Here is a 15,279-nt window from a genome sequence, read left to right as displayed (position 1 = left end):
ACCACTGGGGAATATTGTGTGCCATTGTTGTTGCCATCATTGTGGTAAGTTTGTTGGTCTGTGGGCATATTCACCTCTCTCCAGTTAACATTCCCTGTGTTGATGACCCTACCATGAGGATACCTTGGCATGCAGCCCATCTGCTATGTCAATATTGAAATGTGTCTGCCCAATTGTAGACAAGGGTGGTGGCGGTGCAGAAAAGCTGCATGCAATTATGTGTGGTCATAACAGTAAACAAAATGACATAATTTCACTGTTCATTGTTCATTGTGCAACATTGAAGGAATATCACAAATCAAGCACATTAGATAGTCAAAGTCATGGAGTCATCAAGTCATACAGCACAGAATCAGACCCTTTGTTTCAAACAGTCCATGCTGACCACAATTCCAAATTAAACTAGTCCCACCTGCCTGTCCTTGGACCACATTCCTCCAAACATTTCTTATTTGTGTACTTATCCAAATGTCTTTTCAATGTTGTAGCTGTTACTACATCCACCTCTTCTCTGACAGTTCATTCCGCACACGAATGATGCTTTGTGTGAGAAAATTGCCTCTCATGTCTCTTTGAAATCCTTCTCCTGTAACGTTAAAATTTGCCCCAAGTCATGAAATCCCCCACCCTCAGGAAAATATCCCTGCCATTCTATACTCCTCATTACTTTATAAATTTCTATAAGGTCACCTCTCAACCTCCTATATTCCAGTCAAAAAGGTCTCAGCCTATCCAGCCTCTATTTATAATTCAAACCCTCTACTCCTGGCAATATCTCTTCTAAACCCCCTCTGGTTTAATAATATTTTTCCTATAAGAGGGAGATCCTAATTGGATCCTCGCGAACTTCTGTACAACCTCAATGTAATGTCCTAATAGTTCACTAATTTGCCCTTGGCTCAGGTAGTTAGCAGGTCCAATGCACATATAAATATATGTTTGTTGATAGCTCCTCAGGAGATACTTGAAAAGCAGTACCCCATAACTCATGACATTATCATGGTTAGCATGGTTCAACTACTCCTCTCGCTAAGTATTCTGGAAACATGAATTAGTTGCAACTGTGCTTCCTTTCCCTTTTTGATGCTATACAGGCACAATTATGATCACTTCATATTGTCCTATCCATTGTAGCATGAATGCCTTCTCCTCCAGGGTGAACTTCACAATCATTATATCTTCCACTCAGAATATTGTCAACCTGTTCTTCTGCTGCTTCTTATTTCCCTGACATGTATGATCAGCTGATCCTGAACTTTTTGTTTCATTCTGCACAATTGCTTGCACAGCTTTCTCATAATACCTTTAATTTTTCACTTGACGGTCATACTTCCTTTATACCAGTCACAACAACCTATAGTTATGTCATTGCCCATGTTTAATTAGCTCATGTGGAATTAGTCCAGTCGATCTACTGGGAGTTGCCCTTAGTCCCATCAGGATACCAGGCAACAAATCTGCCCATCCCAACCCAGTATCATGGATGTTGATAGTTAATTTTATCTCTGCTCAGTTAATTCATTCTACAATACCGGAGCTTGGCTCTTGGTTGAGGATGTGAAATTTTGTTTGGTTCCTAACAATGTACAAACTTCATAAGAACATCAGAAATAAGAGCAAAGCTTGTACTTGCTGGAATTCAGACAGAATGGCAGGGGTGGCGGGGGAGGGGTGGGGGGGGGGTGCGATGGTGGGGCTGGTTGGGTATCTGATTAAGGCATATAAAACACCAAAGGGGATTGATAAGGTGAGCATTGAATAGATGTTCCCCCTTGTGGGACAGTCTCGAACAAAAGGTCATAGACATAGTGTGAGAGAAGGGAAGTTCAGTTCTGAGATGAGGAGAAACTACTTCTCTCAAGATGGTTGTGAATCTGTAGAACTCATTGCCCTAAAGTGCAGTGGGGGCAGAATCAATCAACAGATTCAAGAAATAAAAACCATTCTGATAAAAAAGCAGAATAGAGGGCTGTGGGGAGCAGGCAGGAGAGTGGATTTGAGGCCATGATAAGATCAAACAATATCATGTTAAATGACAATGTGCTTGAAGGGCTGAATTGTCCACTCCCACTCCTGATTCCCATGTTTCTAAGTGGGCCATTCAGCCCCTCAATGCTGCCCAGATCTCAACTGATCAACATTTCAAAAATCTATCCACTATCTCTAAGTATTTTCAGTGATCTAACCTCCACAACTCTCTGGGACAGCATTTTCCAGACATTCTCTGCCCTTTGGGAAAAGAAATTCTTTCACTTCTCAGCTTAAAAGAGTGTCCCTTATTCTGTAATGTTCCCCATTCAACATTCTGCCACAAATAAAAACAGCTACTCTGTTCTGTCCTTCCAAAATTTTATATATTTCAATATATAATTATTCTAAACTCCAACGAATAACGACCTAACCTAGGATTGCCCTTGAATATGTAAAGGCCAGAACACAAGCCATCCTTAATTGCCTTTGAAGAGATGGTGGGGAGTTGCCACTTTGAAACAAATGAGTGGTTTGCTTGGACATAACAGGCAAGTTAAAAATCAACTACAAGTTCTAGGACTGGAGTAACATATAGACCAGACCTGGTAAGGACAGCAGCTATCTTGCCTACAAGTGAGCCAGATGGACTTTTAAGATAATCAATGTTAACTATTTTTTGCAATTTTTTTGTGCCAAATACATTAAACTAGATTTAAGTGCCTTTGCTTTTATGGTGAGATTTTGAGTTCTCTTAGATTATTGGCTGAGCCTTCTACATTATTAGTCCATTAACATGATGATTATCCTTCCATGCAGATGCTGGAATCCAAAGTAGACAGACAGGAGTTTGGAAGAACACAGCAAGCCAGGCAGCATCAGGAGGTCCATAAGTCCTGATGAAGGGTTACACCCGAAGTATCGACTTCTGCACCTCTTGATGCTGCCTGGCTTGCTGTGTTCTTCCAGCCTCCTCCATGTTTACCTTACTTTCCAAAAGCAGTCATTACCTGTGCTGTCCTTACGCTATCATTTCCGTGAAAGCATTGGCAGAATCAGTCAGCAATATGTCAAGATGTGTGAACCTAGACTGCTTCTAGACGTCTTTGGATCAGAGAATTGTCTTAATTTAAAATGGTTGATCACATTTCTGAAATTTGTCCCTCCCGCAGCTCCTCTCTTTGTGTATGGTAGCATGCCTTCTCCACTAGAGGTAACGAATACCACCATTACTGTCCAGCTAAAGCCAGCACGAGGCCGTGGTGCTCCAATCAGGTGAGACTTGCTGCTGACAATGTAACTGTGGAAAGTGTGCAGCCATCAGTCATGCCACATATATTCCATGCAGATTATTATCACAAAATATCGATGAACAGTGGGGAAGCGCGATATCTTAAATCTTTGATTTGTCATAGGGAGGCTTCAGTAAAATCACTGAGGGAGAAAGTATAGAAATAATATTGAAATTTACATAACATGCAAAATCACACATCAATTCAGCAAGACAGTGCTAGCCACAGTTGCCATTTTTACAAACACAGATAAATGTGAACACACATGAAGGGGATGTATATGGGAGAGGGTTGGTTTTGGAAATTTGGATATTTTCAGTAGCAACATTCTAAACATTCAAAAATACATTTCTAAAATTTGATTTTAATTGGAACATAGCCATTCCACAAAGTCCCTTCTATAGTTTTTCTTGTATCCATCAATGCCACTGCTTCACATGTCAATCAATTTATTTTCACATAGCCCTAAAAGAGGTAATAGGACAGGAGGAATTATAATGACAGTTCTGCATCAGAATTTCTAAGGAAAATCAACAAATTGCAATATATTCTTGAGCACAATGAGTTTTTTCAGAGTTATTAAGTTATAAGATTTTCTTATAATGAAGTTTCCTATTTATTTTAATGTGAGACTTGACATGGGTAATGATCCCTTTCAGGTATTCTTCTTAGAAGTTAGCCATGTTATTCACTGCCTCCCACAAAGTTACACTTCAGAAAAGAGATGAAGTGCCATCAGTACTTAGGTGAAACATATTTTCACCTGCCCCTTCCAGCTTTCAGACAGTGCATTCCAGGTCACTTCGCTCCTTAAAATGTTTTCTCATGTTACCACAATTGCAAATTACTTTAAATCTGTATCCTCTGACTACTGATCCTTCTGTTGTATGTAACAGTATTTCTTTTACTCTATTAGACCCTTCATAATTTGGAAGATCTCCATCACATCTCTCCTTAATCTTCTCTGTCTCAAAGACAGCTTTTCTAGTCCATCCATTTAACCATGATGTGGAGGTACCGGTGTTGGACTGGGATGGGCTGAGTCAGGAGTCACATGACACCAGGTGATAGTCTAACAAGTGTATTTGAAATCACAAGCTTTCAGAGCATAGCCCCTTCATCAGGTAACTTTCACGTTCCGAAAGCTTGTGATTTCAAATAAACCTGTTGGACTATGTTAAAAATCACACAACACCAGGTTATAGTCCAACAGGTTTGATTGGAAGCACACTAGCTTTCCAAGCGACGGTCCTTCATCAGCTAATAGTAGAGGGCTCAATTGTAACACAGAAATTTTTTTGCTATAAATTCTGTGTTACGATCGAGCCCTCCACTATCACCTGATGAAGGAGCGTCGCTCCAAAAGCTAGTGTGCTTCCAATTAAACCTGTTGGACTATAACCTGGTGTTGTGTGATTTTTAACTTTGTACACCGGCATCTCCAAATCATGACTGTTGGACTATAACCTTGGGCTGTGTGATTTCTGACTTTATCCATTTAACATTTTAGAAATGGATGCTGTTGTATTTTTATTCTAAATGTTTCCAAAAAGCTCCGCATATAACTTTATTAATTATAAATTTCTTTTGGGCATTGTGTTGAAAGTGTTTACCACATCATTGTGAAACAGAACAATCTACATAAAGTGAAGCAAGAACCCAGAGCACAGGAGTGCTTTCCTTTGCCCATTAAATGGGAAAAGGCTGCAACTGAAGACTTGCCATACTATTACAGTGCTGAGCTCACACCCAGCAGCCTTCCAGGACCAAAGCCTTTCACCGTTGGAGATAATGGCACTTACAATGGCTATTGGAATGTACCGCTGGAATCTAAGAAGAACTATAGCATCTACTTTCAAGCTATGAGCAATTTCAAAGGGGTAAGTATACAATGATTACAACTAACTGTTCAATTTCCAACTATCAGCAGCAATGATGGAGCAGAGTGAATTTAATTCATATTTTTATAGTTCTGAACCAGGTGAATCTGTATCCTGTTTTATGACAGGTTTACTCTTGACATTGCCTTTCCAGTACCTCTTGATCTTCTTTGTTTCATCCTATCTCAATCAACAACCTTAGATGTGAAATTTTCCTGTTAGCTAACCTCAGCCAAAGCAACATTGCATTACCACAATAGGATGCTGTATTGGATAATGGAGTTGGTGCTGGGGCTACCTAACAATGAGCTAGCAATCAGGTTCTCCTCATGATTCAATGTCTCAGGAAAATTTCACATTTATGGTTGTTGGTTTAGATAGGATTAAATTCAGCACTGATTAACCGCGAATCCTCCCCAATTTCACACCGAGCCATGATGTAAGGGTGTGTTGACTTGTGGAGAAGTGGAGTTGTTAGAACATCAGTCATGATCTTATTAAGTGGTGGAGAAATCCCAAAGATCTAAATGATCTCTTAAGGCCTCTTCTGGAGTAGTGTGTATGGTTTTGGTCGCCCAATTATCGGAAGGATATTATTAAAAGGTAGAAAGGGTTCAGAAGAGATTTATCAGGATGTTGCCAGGACACGGAGGATTTGAGTTATAAAGAAAGGATTGATAGGCTGGGACTTTTGTTTTAACTGGAGCATAGGAGGTTGAGAGGTGACCTGATAGTTTATGAAATAATGAGAGGTATAGATAGAGTTAATGGTAATTGTCTTTTCCCTCGGTTGGGGTTTTTCCAAACTTGGAAGTATATTTTTAAGGTGAGACAAGAGAGATTTAAAACAAAACACGAGAAGCAAATGTTTTTACACAGAGGGTGGTTCACATGTGGAATGAACTTCCTGAGGAAATCGTGGGTGTGGGTATACTTACAACTTATAAGAGACATTTGGATAGGTACATGAATAGGAAAGGTTTGGATGGATATGGGCCAGGAGCAGGCAGGTAGGACTAGTTTAGTTTGGAATTATATTCAGCATGGTTTGGTTGGATTGAAAGGTCTGTTTCCGTGCTGTATGACTATGACTCTATGACCTACTGTTGCTCCTATTATGTTGTTGCAAATAAAAACCGGTCAGCCAAAGTGCTACAGGGGTTCTGACACCTATGGCACTCTGCCAACAACAGAAGACTGGAGGGGACCTTTTTTAGGGGAAGCATGGGTAACATTTCCTCTGAACATTCTTCTATGTAAAAAGATTCCCGTGGTGTGAGGAGAATAGAGCGTGGTGAATTATATTTTGATTTTAAAAAAAGGGCCTGCACAATTTTCTCCCATCTAAATTGATGGATAAAAAAATCTGGCTGCTATGACCAAGTAACTTTCCACCTCCAATTTTCCCCTGAGAATTTTGACTAGTCCATTCTTTATACTTGAGTGAATAAAAAAAAAGAACAAAACACCAGCAGCAAGCTTACTTCTGACCCTACAATGAAAAGAAGGTTAATATTAAGTCACTGAAGTTGATTGGACCTAGGACTGTATCCTGTGAAACTTCTGCCATGACACCTTGTATAGGTGTTCTTCTTCCTCTTTTTGTAGTTCAGGTGTGCTGCAGTGTGTTGTGGCCCTTTTGAATAATGTCCTGATGCAACTTCGAAGTATACAAGGTATTCAACAAAAATGGATACCCACGCAATTTCATTAACAGATGCCTCAGGGGAAGACAACAAAATGAGGACATGCCACAACCCAAAGGACTGGCCACACTCCCATACATCAGGAGCATTTCTGAACTGATAGCCAGACTGCTGCGACCACTAGGACTCAAAACAGCACACAAACCAACAGCCACTCTCAGACAACAACTCACCAGGACAAAGGACCCAATTCCCAGCATGAGCAAAACCAACGTGATTTACAAAATCCCATGCAAGGACTGCACAAAACACTACATAGGACAAACAGGAAGACAGCTAACAACCCGCATCCATGAACACCAACTGGCCACGAAACGACACGACCAGCTATCCCTAGTAGCCATACACTCAGATGACAAACAACATGAATTCGATTGGGACAACACCACCATTATAGGACAGGCCAAACAGAGAACAGCCAGGGAATTCCTAGAAGCATGGCACTCATCCACGAACTTGATCAACAGACACATCGACATAGACCCTATATACCGGCCACTGCAGCGGACAACTACTGACAACCGGAAGCGGCAGATTCAATCCAATATAAATGCCGGAGGAATCAGCACAGAAGCGCTTCACAGGAGGCTCCCAAGCACTGAAGATGTCACCTAGACAGGGGACGAAACGTTTGCAAGAAAAACTCCCAGCTCGGCGAACAGAACCACAACAACGAGCACCCGAGCTACAAATCTTCTCACAAACTTTGAAGATAAATAAAAATCAGAACAAAAACCATGATTGCTAGAGGACCCAGGAGCATTTGTAGAGAAAGAAACAGAGTTTCCTCAGCATTCTTTGTGGTCGTTTTAGATTTCCACCATTCACAGTATTTGGCTTTGAAATAAAATCAGATCTCGGTTCCCAAGGGCCTATGCTGTCACATAACATGATTCAGCACTTGAACTGGAATTAATAAATTGTGGCCTAAAGACCGAGGAATAATGGTAGAAACATTGAAGCAAAGAAACATTGAAGATAAGAGCAAATGCAGGCATTATGGCCCCTTGAGCTTGCTGTGCCATTCAATATGATTATGGCTAACCATTGAGCTCAATATTCTAATCCTGCCTTCCCCAATATCCATTGACCCCTTCAGCCACAAGAGCCTCCTTCTTGAAAACACATAATGTTTTGGCCTCACCAATTCTGGATGAAGAAATTCCTCCTCAGTTCTAAAAGGTTTACCCCTTAAACTTAAACTGTACCCCTGGTTTTGAAACCAAAAGAGAAAATGCTGGAAAATCCCAGCAGGTCTGGCAGCATCTGTAAGGAGAGCAAAGGGTCAGTTAGATTCAAAACGTCAGCTCCTTTCTCTCCTTACAGATGCTGCCACACCTGCTGAGATTTTCCAGCATTGTCTCTTTTGGTTTCAGATTCCAGCATCCACAGTAATTTGCTTTTATCCCCTGGTTTTGAACTTCCTCACCTTTGGGAACATCCCTCCAGGATCTAACCTGTTAGAATTGTATAGGTTTCTTTGTGCTCCACCCCTCATTTTTTTAAACTCCAGTGAATATAATCCCCATCAACTGAATCTCTCCTCATATATTTGTCCTGACATTCCAAGAATCAATTTAATAAACTTATGCTGCGGCACGGTGGCACAGTGGTTAGCACTGCTGCCTCACAGCGCAGGGACCCAAGTTCAATTACAGCCTCGGGCAACTGTCTGTGTGGAGTTTGCGCGTTTCCCCCGTGTCTGCATGGGTTTCCTCCTGGTGCTCAGGTTTCCTCCCACGGACAGAAGATGTGCAGGTTAGGTGATTTGGCCATGTTAAATTGCCCATAGTGTTCAGGGATATTTAGGTTAAGTCGATTAGTCATGGGAAATGTAGAGTAATAGGGTAGGCAAATGTGTGTGGGAAGGTTACCCTTTGAAGGATCGGTGTGGACTTGTTGGACCGAATGGCCTGTTTCCACACTGTAGGGTTTCTCTGATGAATCCTTTATAGCAAGAACATCCTTCCTCAGACAAGGAGACTAAAACTACATGCAATATTCCAGTGTAGTCTCACCAATGCTACACATAATTCCAGCAAGACATCCTTGTTCCTGTATTTCAATTCTCTCAGTATGAAGACCAGCATACAATTTAACTTTATGCCTGCTGTACCTATGCACTTATTGTCAGCAACCGGTGCATGAGGACAGCAGGTCTCATTGAACATCACCTCTCTCAATTTATAGTCATTCAAATAATAATCTTTCCACTTTTGCTACCAAAGTGGATAACCTCATATTTATCCACGTTATACTGAATCTGCTATGCATTTGCCTGTTTACTCAGCCTGTCCAAAACACAGGGCAATACCTCTATATCTTCCTCACAGCTGACCTTCCACCCAGTTTTGTGTCATCTGCAAATTTTGAGATTCTACTTGATTCCCTCATCTAAATCGTTAAAATATATTGTGAATAAGAATTACAGACCATTAAGCCCATCAAATCTGCACCACTATTCAATGATATCATAGTTGATCTGATAATCATCAACCCCAGTTGATTGCCTGTTCCCCTGTAATCCTTGAATCTCTTACTAATTTAAAATCTGTCTACCTCAACCTCAAATATTCTTAATTATACAAGTGTACAAACTCTTGTAGTGATAATTCTGCAGATTCACTATCTTCAGAAGAAATTCCTCCTCACCAGTGTCGTAGATGGATGACCCTTTTCTCTGAGATTCTGTCCTCTGATCTGAGACTGCCTCATGTAGGTAAACAACCTTTTAGCAAATACATTATCAAGCCCCTAAAGATTTTTACGTTTCTGTAAGGTCTCCTTCATTGAATCATAGAATTTTTCTAAACTTCAGTGAATTCAACCCACTCAACCTTACCTCATAAGAAAATTTCTCCATGTCGGGGATTAATCTAGTCTTCTTTGGATTGCTTCCAATATCGTTCCTTATTTTAGAATATCAAAACTGTATTTTAGCTGTGATCTGAACAGTGTATTATATAATTTTAGAAAGACTTCACTGCTTTTATATCACATTTCCTCAGAAATAAAAGGCTAACATTTCACTTGCCTTCCTTATTACCGGCTGAACCTGATGCTAGATTTTGTGATTTATGAATGAGAATCCCCAAATCCTTGTGTGCCATGTCTGTAGTCACTTTTTCCCACTTAAATAATTTTTGGTCCCTCTTCTTTCTGCCAAAATGAATATCTTTATATTTTCCCATATTATATTCGAAATACTGAATTTTTGCCCACTTACTTAACTCATCCATGACTTCTTTCTGGCTGGTTGTGTATTCTCACCACTTGCCTTCCCACTTATTTCTGTGTCTTCCACAAATTTGACAATCACATCCCTTATCCATGTCATTAACATATATTGTAAATAATTGTGATCCCAGTATTGATTTTTGTGGAAAATGCCACCTAATTCTTTCTATTAATTTGCCCATTCTCTATCCATTCTAAATTCTACCCATAAATCCACAGACTCATAGATTTTCAAATAGCTTTATGTAGGGTACCCAATCAAATGCATTTTGGAAATCCAAATATTACAGCTATTAATTCCCCTGTATTCATCTTGCTTGTTACCTCTTCAAATAATTCTAATAAACTTGTCAGGCATATATTCCTCTTCAAGAAGCTAGATGACTGCTGGATTATACCTTGTATTTCTAAATGCTCAAATATTACATCCTTTACAATAGACTCTAAAAGTTTTCCAATAATATTTTCAATTTGACTAGCCCATAGTTACCTGTTTTTATCTCTCTCCCTTTTTGTATTAGGAGTTGGCAGTTTTTCAACTGGGACCTAGCCAGAATCTAAGGATTATTGGAAGATTGTTACCAGTGTATCCATTGTCTCTGTTGCCAGTTTAAGCCTTTATTGCTGCTTTGCCTAATCCATCAGGCTTACTCTGGATATCACCAAAGGTACCAAGACAGGACCAAGGCAGTCCTAGCAACAGGATATGTCCAATTTTATTTTTATTAAGACAAAGTATGCCTCAAAAATAATAGCCAGTACTTCATAAACTTATCAAAAATATTTACAATGCAAGTGAATTGTTTATATGGACTTGTGCAAGGATTAGGCTAAAACAGTGGTGGCGATCAGCATGCTCTGTCTCAGCTGCCAGTCACTGATCTGACCACCCTGTCCTGTACTAGTTACATTTATCACGCTGTGACAATCTTTCTTACTTTTTGTTTTCCACACAGGCAGGCTGTGCATTCAAATTTTGACACTGTCCAATCTCCAACATTAGGGATTCTTTTTTTCAGGTTGGCAACCTGTGACCATAGGGATCAGTGCTGGAACTGCAAATGTTTACAGTATATATTAATCACTTGGAGGAAGGAAGCGAATGTCCTGCAACCAAATTTGCAAACAGCACAAAAATAGGTGGAAAGGCAGGTTGTGAAAGGGAAACAAACAGGTTACAGAGACAGAGTGAGCAAGTAAGTCAGCAAAAAGTTGGCAAATAGAATACAATGTGGGAATTGTGAAATTGTTCATTTTAGAAAGAGAAACACAAAAACAGGATGTTACTTAGATGGCTAGGACCAGAGGGCCATTGTTTCAGAATAAAGGGGTTTCAATTTAAGACTGAAAATAAGGAGAAATCTCTTCTCTTATAGGGTTGTGAGTCTTTGGAACACCTTGCCACATAGATTAGATTAGATTAGATTACTTACAGTGTGGAAACAGGCCCTTCGGCCCAACAAGTCCACACCGACCCGCCGAAGCGAAACCCACCCATATCCCTACATTTGTCCCTTACCTAACACTAGGGGCAATTTGGCATGGCCAATTCACCTGACCTGCACATCTTTGGATTGTGGGAGGAAATCAGAGCACCCGGAGGATCTGTGGGACAGAATCCCTGTGCATATTTAAGGCTGGGATAGACAGATTTTTCATCAGTAGGGGAATCAAGGGTTCCAGACAAAATACAGGAAATTAGGTCAGAGGAATGTCGTATCAGCCATCATCCAGTTAAATGGCAGAAAAGCTCAAGGGGCTGGACAATCTATTCCTGTTCCTATTTCTTATTGTCTTAATCCCCATCATTGTGGCTCTGTAAGTAACTCCCCTGTTTCCAAGTCAGAGGCTCACAGTTCACGTTCCACTGTGGGTCTTAAAGCTAACAAAGTGCATTTATAATGTGCCTAAACTGGTTGATTTACAATGTATACATCATCTACTCCACCTATTGCAGTTTCTTGTTTGGCCACTAACATATAGTTTCTGCAGTGCAACTGCCTCTCCATGTTCAAGGACTATACACACAGGTTTTTGGTTCAAGCTTTACCTCATTGCAAGCATCCTTCTAGCTTTGAGTGATTTACTGAAGAAGAATCCATATGGAAATAACTATAATTAAACAGTGGTTAATGTGAGGAAAGAGAAACATGTTCAATAGCTGTACTTTGCTAAGTCAAACTATGATTTCAAATTACAGTGTTTGGCTACAGTAAAATTAAAGATATTAATGTTTTTAAATATGTTCACATCATTTCTGAATTTTGAATATCCAGGTCATTATTTACTTTGTATTCTACTCACCAGAACATAATAGTTTGCTCAATCCTGAATATGTTTGTTGTTGTCTCAAATTAAATTGCGTAAATGTATTAGACTGTTACAAAGTATATTTTACATGTATTGTAATTAGCAAGGAGGAGATAGATTTTTAATTAGTAATGAGTGAAAAGATTATAGCGAATGGGCAGGAAAGAGGAGTTGTGGCCACGATCAGATCAGCCATGCTTAAATAAGTTGTTCTTCGCTTGTTTTTGTTATAAATCTAAAATGAAATGATTACTGATTTTTTTTTGTTTGTTTTTAATGCATTACATGCAGGAAAAAAAGATAAACTGTATATTAATTGCTGAAAAAGGTAATTTTTTTCCTATGGCATTGTCTCATGTTCCAATGTTTTGTTATTTGTCAGTTTTTATCTGAACATTACATTAGCATTTCATTTGTTTTATTGTATTAAAGTAATATTATCTTCAAATAGTAAAAGGGCATTCCAGCTTTCCTATTGGGTAATAAACCCTAATACAAACAGGTTGATTAAATAATAAGCCATATTACATGAATGACACAATCTGGAGCAATTGTGTTTCCCATTGTCCTTTTTGTTCTCTTTGTCTTTCCACCCGACACCCAACCGTGTAAAAATACTTATATGTTAAACTCATTATTGATTCTGACATTTTATGACATAATTTGAATGTGATTAGATAGATTTAACAAGCATGTTTCCAATGTTTTATTTGCCAAGTTTTTTCTTTTTAAATGAGTTCATTTTAGTGAAATATGAGACTTCTTTAAATAAAAATGAGTGCACTAAAAGGAAGAAATTTAATTATTTCCTCCCTTTTTCAGATAATTATTGTCAATGCCCCTCAAGCAGCATGCTTATTTTTACATGTTGGAGGCAAATATACTTTCTATTTGTTGTAGATGATTTTCAGGCTTTGGCGTTCTGATTGATTTTAGCCTTTATTTCCTTATTCCAAGTTAAAATTACTGAATGAAAGAGTGTTCTAAATGGAACACCATGGTAAGCTGATATGGGAAAGATCTTTGCTTTGAATGGGAGCACTCCTGCAGATGGAGATGAAAATCTAATAGCTGAAAATGTGTTGCTGGTCAAAGCACAGCAGGCCAGGCAGCATCTCAGGAATAGAGAATTCGACGTTTCGAGCATAAGCCCTTCATCAGGAATGAGAGAGAGTAGCCAAGCAGGCTAAGATAAAGGGTAGGGAGGAGGGACTTGGGGGAGGGGCGATGGAGGTGGGATAGGTGGAAGGAGGTCAAGGTGAGGGTGATAGGCCGGAGTGGGGTGGGGGCGGAGAGGTCAGGAAGAAGATTGCAGGTTAGGAGGGCGGTGCTGAGTTGAGGGAACCGACTGAGGCAAGGTGGGGGGAGGGGAAATGAGGAAACTGGAGAAATCTGAATTCATACCTTGTGGTTGGAGGGTTCCCAGGCGGAAGATGAGGCGCTCCTCCTCCAGCCGTCGTGTTGTTGTGTTCTGCCGGTGGAGGAGTCCAAGGACCTGCATGTCCTCGGTGGAGTGGGAGGGAGAGTTAAAGTGTTGAGCCACGGGGTGGTTGGGTTGGTTGGTCCGGGCGTCCCTGAGGTGTTCTCTGAAGGGTTCCGCAAGTAAGCGGCCTGTCTCACCAATATAGAGGAGGCCACATCGGGTGCAGCGGATGCAATAGATGATGTGTGTGGAGGTACAGGTGAACTTGTGGCGGATATGGAAGGATCCCTTGGGGCCTTGGAGGGAAGTGAGTGTGGAGGTGTGGGCGCAAGTTTTACATTTCCTGCGGTTGCAGGGGAAGGTGCCGGGGGTGGAGGTTGGGTTGGTGGGGGGTGTGGATCTGACGAGGGAGTCACGAAGGGAGTGGTCCTTGCGGAACGCTGATAGGGGAGGGGAGGGAAATATATCCTTGGTGGTGGGGTCCGTTTGGAGGTGGCGGAAATGACGGCGGATGATACGTTGTATGCGGAGGTTGGTGGGGTGGTAGGTGAGAACCAGTGGGGTTCTGTCTTGGTGGCGGTTGGAGGAACGGGGCTCAAGGGCGGAGGAGCGGGAAGTGGAGGAGATGCGGTGGAGGGCATCGTCGATCACGTCTGGGGGGCGGTTGGAGGAGCGGGGCTCAAGGGCGGAGGAGCGGGAAGTGGAGGAGATGCGGTGGAGGGCATCGTCGATCACGTCTATTCCTGAGATGCTGCCTGGCCTGCTGTGCTTTGACCAGCAACACATTTTCAGCTGTGATCTCCAGCATCTGCAGACCTCATTTTTTACATGAAAATCTAATAGCACAGCATGGATTCGAAGAGAAAAATAGATGGGATGGAGGAAGGATCAGACATATGTGTTGCATAGTAATTGTGTTCCTGTCTTATCTTTGAATGTCTCTAAAGTAATGATAACAAAGGAGAAAAGTTAGCTTTTTGTTTGTAATTTGCATTGTAAAAGCATCAACAAAGCAAATGTGTCACTGGTGAATGGGAATATAAATTGGAGGAGAAAGTGAGGACTGCAGATGCTGGAGATCAGAACTGAAAAATGTGTTGCTGGAAAAGCGCAGCAGGTCAGGCAGCATCCAAGGAGCAGGAGAATCGATGTTTCGGGCATAAGCCTGAAGAAGGGCTTATGCCCAAAACGTCGATTCTCCTGCTCCTTGGATGCTGCCTGACCTGCTGCGCTTTTCTCGCAACACATTTTTCAGCTCAATATAAATTGGAGGCAAAGATTAACCACAATCTTAATGAATTGCAGTATAAAACTGACAGGACAAATGGTTTGTCATCACTTTTAATATCTCATGTTCCAATAAATGTTTGAGGCAAGAATTTCAGGTTCAGCTCTAGTTTGGTATTCAGCCTGTCTGCTTCTAAATCAGAAACTAATGTATGGGTGCACATTACAATGTATGG

The 15,279-nt window shown here is 40.7% G+C and overlaps 1 protein-coding gene across 1 annotated transcript in view; it reads left to right on the top strand.

The window, feature by feature from the left end:
- LOC132829823 (receptor-type tyrosine-protein phosphatase U-like) overlaps positions 1-15,279 on the top strand; it is a 492,619-nt gene that overhangs the window by 287,761 nt on the left and 189,579 nt on the right. The window contains exons 12-13 of the mRNA XM_060847187.1: positions 3,141-3,243; positions 4,867-5,140. Coding sequence (XP_060703170.1) covers positions 3,141-3,243; positions 4,867-5,140 — 377 coding nt within the window. The remainder of the gene's footprint in view (positions 1-3,140; positions 3,244-4,866; positions 5,141-15,279) is intronic.

The sequence above is a fragment of the Hemiscyllium ocellatum genome, chromosome 30 (genome assembly GCF_020745735.1).
Source record: "Hemiscyllium ocellatum isolate sHemOce1 chromosome 30, sHemOce1.pat.X.cur, whole genome shotgun sequence".
In the NCBI taxonomy this organism is placed as follows: domain Eukaryota; kingdom Metazoa; phylum Chordata; class Chondrichthyes; order Orectolobiformes; family Hemiscylliidae; genus Hemiscyllium; species Hemiscyllium ocellatum.
Note: the sequence above shows the minus strand (reverse complement) of the source record. Positions and strands in the feature narration are given on the sequence as shown.